The sequence below is a fragment of the Poecilia mexicana genome, unplaced genomic scaffold (assembly GCF_051168715.1).
Source record: "Poecilia mexicana isolate PSO_F unplaced genomic scaffold, ASM5116871v1 scaffold_2, whole genome shotgun sequence".
In the NCBI taxonomy this organism is placed as follows: Eukaryota; Metazoa; Chordata; class Actinopteri; order Cyprinodontiformes; family Poeciliidae; genus Poecilia; species Poecilia mexicana.
In genome coordinates, this window is record NW_028263371.1 from 10249598 (window position 1) to 10256696 (window position 7099).

The window sequence follows — 7099 nt, forward strand, 5'->3', positions numbered from 1 at the left end:
TTGGGTGAGGCTGTTTTATCTCCAAAACTGTTTATTCTGCACATGAAATGAGTCACTTACAGTCAGAGCTGTCGAGGACAGACCTGCCCTTCTCACTCTGACTGAACCAGAAGGCTGATATGGTGTGTATAGCAGGTCTGCTGCCATACACACGCCGTCCTTTGAAATCATTCTGCGTTACAACAAATTATTATTATTATTATTATTCTTTGTGTTGTCTTTTGTCTTACCCAGAGAGATAAACACGAACTATGCCTGAAAAACTTTCCCCCAGATAAAGCAGAACTATGACAATCAACAGGAAACCAGTCGCATCAGAGCACACGTTGCATGAACTCGTGAGCGAGACCAAGCTATCACATTCTGCCTTCACTTTAAAGCAGACTTTCCCGCCTCACACTTATATTTGTTTGTACATTGTGTCTGGGTGTGTACTTAAAAGCTTAGAAGGTAAATAACTTCACTGCTGTCATCTACATTATTTGCATGTGCTTACTATTGTTGAACCGGTGTGAGCTCACAGTCCTTTTATTTTAGTTAAGCACCTGCTCATAACAGAAAGTGATATCGTCACACATGGCATGTTGGGATTTCCCTAACAATACATATTTGTGTTTTTTTTTTTTTTTTTTTAGTTTCCATTGTGGTTCTTCATCATAAGCTTTTTATTAGTATCCACTGTGTTGTACTTTTTGTATGATGTGCTCTGAAAATTTACAAGTTAGTTCGGAATGGAAAACATTAACATGATGGGAGAGAAATAATGCAAGATGAATGAAGGAATGTGAGTGCTCTCAACGGACGAGATCTCTTGTCCGTTGAGCTTCGATTTCAGGCGTGAATCAAACATGTGGCCGTTACTACAGTTGGTAGGATGACGGTTGTCACATGGTGCATTTCCTCTCAGTGGCACTCTATCAAGTTTAGACCCCATTTCCTCACCAGCCTTCCTCAGTCAAAAGTATCTGTCCCTCCATCTACAACTGCCACACACGTGCGCACCTGCCTGGTTTGCCTCGCTGCTCACAAAGGTACGTTTTCAACTATGAATTCCAACAGTTCTGAACTTTTTGTTACTCGCAGTTCAGTGTTAATGTCAACGTGTTCCTCGTGGCACCTTTTGTTTGCTTTTAATTCTTTGCTTTTATCATCCGTACATTGTGTTATTGTGTCGATGTGTGATGTAACAACATAGGGAGTCTAAGTTGGACAACATATGGCGTTCTTGTTTGTACTGAGTTACTCACCATGAACAACAGCAGAGAAGTGAACCTTTTTGTAATGTACACTGTTTTTGATATCATCTACTCAACCTTACACAATAGTGATAATATGTAAAAGTGAGTTAGTGTGGATAGTATGAGGAAATCAAAAATGTTACTGTCGTGATGTTAGACACAGCGCCGTGTTAAAGTATTGAGCCATTGCCTTTTTTTTTTTGTTTTGTTTTTTGGTCAGATTTTGCTTTAGAGCATTATAGATAAATGTTTTCTGAATATCTTTCAAAGCATTTTCATCAGGTTTTCAGAGTTGTTGTTTTCTTTTTAAATTTATTTTTCATCTGTGTATTTAAAAGACTACAAGCCTGGTTCCTCAATTTAATACCAAGACTGCTCAATAAGTAGAATTTATTAACCAATCCCTTTTCTACACCTCCCTAAAGCTCACACGGTCGGGACGGAGCTGGCGTGTAGGTCAGCACAAACTAATTTTATACCAGTACCCATTACATACATAATAGCAAATTAACAAATGTAAAATTCTGGATTAAAATAGGAAGTAATTACATATTACAATAATATGATGATAATTTAACTTTTTTAACTTAATTTTTGACATTCCCTCATATCTCTTCAGTAATTTGCAGGAAATGAGAGACTTTGTCTCAGTGGCAGCACAGCGTAAATATTGTTGCTGTACGCAATAAAAAATGTAACCAAAGTGTCTAATTATTGCAGGTTATTATAGTGAAATTGCCACAATCTGTTTTAATACAGATATCTCTGTGGATGCATTCAGGACACTTATCAAAGATGCTAAATGAAGCACTTTGCTGCCATCTTGTGGTCAGAGTTTGAACAATACCAGTTTATGTTTTTAACAGTCTTAAGTTGTATTTTAAAGGGGATTTGGGGGGTGGGGGGTATTATCTAAAATCGACTTTTTTTAGTGTTACTTCCTGATACAATGTTATTCCCTCATCATAAACAGACTTGGAGTGTTGCTTTGACTCTTCCATGAATGTTTGAGAAATCCTTAATTCTCCCATGACAGCCACTCCAGGCGCCTAAGCACTCCGCCTCGGAGCTGTAGTCTCCAAGAGGAGCTTCTGCCTCACAGAGCACCTCTCCCCCTACCCTCCCCCTCTCTGCTCCTGCAGACTAGCATCAGGAGCAATTAACAAACACCTGACAGAACTGCACACTTGCTGAGCTTAGCATATGAACTACTTCCTAGTGCAAGCGCTCTTAAGAATGTTGTTAAAAACTTGATGAAAAAACGTTGCTGTGATGGCGTGCTGAAGGCGGTGTCAAAAAGAGCAGGAACTTCTTAAAGAGACAGAGGCCCAATTTCAAGGCAAAATCAAATTTCTTTTAAGTTGTGTTTGAGATATACAGCATGTTAATGACAACTTAGGAAAACGTAGTTACTTGACTGTGCTATAAAATGGTAGTGTGACTCGAAAATACATAATAATGTCCCTTTAGTTATAGACAATGGGCCAGAAGTTATTGCACAAATCATTAGCTGTAATTGAGTTTTAAAGCTCGTGAAACTTGTACACTCAGTTGTGCCTGTTGTCTCTAATTTGCAACAGACACTTTTATCTGTTAAATGAGCCATGTTCAAATTAATAATCTGAGTTTGTATTATGATCTGCTTCACGGTGACAATGCACTCAATTTAGATTTTGAATTATTTCAAATAAAAGGAAACGGTAAATGGTCCATGTGTTACAGTGCACTAAAACAAAGTGTCACTATGTTTCTCCAAATACCCGTAACACCTTATTGGCTTACCTGCCCGAGGAATAGTGTTGCAATGAAATCTACTCAATCTAAGGCAGCATAGACTGCAAGTGGTTAAAGGAACTAAGTAGAGAGCTGGTTACAATTATTGAGAAATAAAGATAAAAAGGATGTGTCTCAGCTTTTTTGACAACCTGGAACCTCCTCTACCACCAACACCATAGCCACCACATAGGAGAGAAAGTGTTTGCGTACCATACCCATGCTGACATCCTGACTTCAAACCACTGTTACTCGCTGGGATTGACAAGATATGAGTTTCTCCTGTCAGTTGAAGACATGTTGGAGCCAGATTTAATTTTAAAATCCACATTGTAAAATTTTGCAAATGTACAAAAGGTGCCGAGAGTTTGCATATGTTACCACAAATCATGCATGCCCTTTTCCTGTGTGAAAACTCCACCCGTTTGCATGTGCTTTCTTCTCGCACACAAACAACCCTGGCTGATGGAACCTGAATCTCATTTTCACACCTTAGCTTAAAAGAAAAATATGCATTGCGTGCATCACATCAGAGAAACTGTCCATTTTTTTTTTTCTCTCCAAACCTTGTGGTTTCTGGTACGTCATGTTTCTTTTTAACTTCTGCCTTTTCATTCTGATTTTACAAAAGTAACAATATGTTCGTGAAAAGAGCTGCTTGTCATCGCTATATTTCTGATGTTATCTTGTAGAAAAATGAATATGACTACCAGGGACTAAAAAAAAAACAACTCTCATGTTGATTTCTGACACACAGGTAATTGGTGACCATTCCATCTCATCATGACGGGGAATTCCAGCAAGTTACACCTCGACAACGCCACCCTGTCACTGTTTCGGGATGTGAACACCAGCACTGTCATATCTGTTATATACATGCTTGTCACTATCATCAACTGGGTGGGAAATGGCCTGTCAATGTGGCTGCTGCTGTTTCGTACCTCCCCAAAAACGCCCTCCATCATATTCATGATTAATCTAACGCTCACCGACTTGGCTCTTGGCTCCGCCCTCCCCTTTCAGATCGACTACCAGCTCCAAGGATACAACTGGAGATTGGGGTCCAATATGTGCAGGTATTAATGCTTCAACAAGAACTTTCTATTTCTTTTCCACTGAAACAAATGGTTAGACTTTGTCACTACAATAAAATTTCTGTTTTAAAAACTAATATTTGTTCAGATAAAATTAGCAGGTTAGTCATTTGACTTCTCAAGCTACTTCTAATATTTCACCATCTGAACTCTGAAAGTAACTTTCTTTTAATTGTGGCCCAAAATGTCACACCTTTTCCCTGCTTTTCTTAAACCTGTAGTCAAACACAGTCTTGCTTTTCCCCCCCACCCCCCATTCCCCTTGCAGCTTCATGACCCTCGTTTTCTACGGCAACATGTATTGTTCTATCCTGACGATGATGGCCATCGGCATCGACCGCTACCTGGGCATCGTGAAGCCCATGAGGTTCCGGAAGAACAAGAAGAGAAAGTCTGTTGCTGTCATCAGCTGTCTTCTGATGTGGGGTTTGGTCCTAGGTGTCTTGTACCCTCTCATGACCACCGACCTGACCTTCAAAGTCCCGGAGCTCCAGATCACCACATGCTTTGACGTGCTGAAACTAAGCATGCTGCCGTCCGTGGGGGCCTGGGCGGCTTTCCTGTTCAGCATGGTGTTTCTTCTCTTCCTTTTTCCTTTCTGTGTTACAATGTTCTGCTATGTTAGTGTCATATACAAGCTGTCCAGTGATTCCAAGACTGTCCAGAAAGGGAGAGCCATACGTCTGGCTGTTGTCGTTCTGCTGGTCTTCGTGCTCTGCTTTGCTCCCAACAACATCCTCCTATTGGCTCACAGTGTCCTTAGACTCTTCTACGGCAAGTCTTTGTACATGGCCTACAAGCTTTCTCTCTGTTTTAGCTGTCTGAATAGCTGTTTGGATCCTTTCATATATTACTTTGCGTCAAAAGATTTCAGGCAGAAGCTGAGAGAGATAATGAATATCCACAGTCTGAGTAGTGCAGACTCTATAAGGATGGAGAACAAAGAGACTTTGTATTCTGGATAAGCAGATTTATACGGTGAAGAAACATATTCAGGTGCCTTTGTGATGCTGTAACTACCCTAACAATGCAAAAACTAAAGAAATACTTGCGAAAGAAAGCAAGTGACTAAAGGAAAGGGAGGGTTTTGGAATCTTGCAACATATGTTCTTGGTCCATATTGCAAAATCTTCATACATCTATCTTTTTCTTTAACAATAGCTTTAAAAGGTTTAAGCTGTTCGACAGTGACTAAAATGTTACTGCTCCAATCATAGTTTGTGTGTTTTCTCCATTTTATATGTAATCGAGTGGTTGGGAAATCGTGGAGTGCCACAAGCATTTATGTTGAGCCCGCAGTCACTTAGCTTGTTCACCAATCGTCAGATCTTCCGTAGGTGTTAGAAATTGTAACCCGATATCTGCAGACGTTACAGTCATACACAGAGAATAACAATGATGAATGAGTGACTGTTAGGATTGTTGCACAAAAAGGGCAGTTTCTCAGCTTACAGTGACAGAATGTATATGACAAAAATCCTATGAAAGACCTATCGAAATATTGGTATAATATTTATATAAATTGGGCTGAACAAGTATGGATGTCAAAAAGTGTTTTACGAAGTTGTATGATAGTACAATGAAATATAATGTAACAAGCATAAAGGTCAGAAATGAGTCATCTGTGCCATTGATCCTTGCCCTGCTTACTGTAACCAAGCAACTTCAAACCCCATAACGTCACTGTGTGATCAAACCTTCATAAAACACATTCTTTTCACTGTTTTATGATTGTACTTTACTATAAACAAACTCTGCACTCAGACGGTTGCCTTGTTTTTAAATTTGTTCAAAAATACAATGGAGTCAATACTGGAGGTTTTTGAACAACGTTCAGACAGTGGGATCCTCAACGTTTGCTGAGAGTGTAGGATCTTGTTAATGAATACATACTAACTAAAATAAGATTTTGAACATTTTACGTTACATGAGCCGATAGGATTTGCTGCTGTTTAAATGAAAGAGTGATGAACATCAACCGACAGCATGTGCTGATATTTAACATCTCTTCATGGCTGTTATTTTTGCAAAAAAATATGTAGCATCCAAAAATGTGAACTGTTATAAAAAAGAAATGTACATATTATGTTAGCCTAACATCCCCAAATAAGTTTTATCTTAATGTTGTTGGGTTTTTTTATCTGTTTATAAAAATGTCAGTGTTCTGTGGTGTTTAAATGTGTGAAATTGACAACATTGTCCTTTTGTTTTAGTAAAGTGTATTAAATGATTTCCTCTCTGTTTTCAGGATTTTTTTTGTATAAAGTGATTTCTCTCTTTTTTTTTTGTTAATATAATCTTTGTCATTATTAATATTACTTTTTTCGTTGGTAAACAATAGAGCGGATGTGTACCTTAACATTCAGACAAGAGATGTGCTGAGGAGTTAAAAATAAGCAAATAGAGGTATTTGACAAGGGTTAGGTGCTCAAATATTGCGCCAGACAAGCAAAAAGAAATTGTATAATGCAGCACCAACGCCATATTTAAATACTTTGAATGAAGAGACCATTGAAGTAAACAAACAGCTAGTCGTCTTGAGGTTTTAATTCAATTTCCAGGTGTTATACTACCACCCGATATTCTGAATCCATTTTCATAATTTTATGCTGCTTTTAAATTTTTCTTTTAAAAGAAAATGTGAGAGACTATTGTTTTTTGACTTCTCTCGTGCATTCAACACTATCGGTCCAGGTCTATGAGATGAGAACTGATGCCAATGCAGGTGCTTCTCCTCTTGTGCCCCAGATTGTGGACTGCCTGACTAGCAAACAACAGTTCATCCACCTGCAGCGCTGTGTGTCAGATATTGTTGTTAGCAACACGGGGGCTCCACAAGGGACTTTCTCTGCCCCCTCTTCCGATTCACCCTTTATAGCATGGGCTTCAGCTATTTCGCTGATGCCTGCCATCTACGGAAGTTCTTGGATGACTCAACTGCGGTTGGTTGTATTAGTGAGGGTGATGATGAGGTTGAGTGGATGGCTGCTGTGG

General features: G+C 39.0%; 1 protein-coding gene across 1 annotated transcript; it reads left to right on the forward strand.

Annotated features, from left to right (window-relative positions):
* Positions 1-427: 427 nt before the first annotated feature.
* p2ry8 (P2Y receptor family member 8) lies at positions 428-6355 on the forward strand. The gene is made up of 3 exons (XM_014988962.2): positions 428-1031; positions 3769-4087; positions 4374-6355. The coding sequence occupies exons 2-3, from the start codon at positions 3795-3797 to the stop codon at positions 5068-5070; spliced, it is 990 nt and encodes a 329-aa protein (XP_014844448.2). The 5' UTR covers positions 428-1031; positions 3769-3794; the 3' UTR covers positions 5071-6355.
* Positions 6356-7099: the final 744 nt, after the last annotated feature.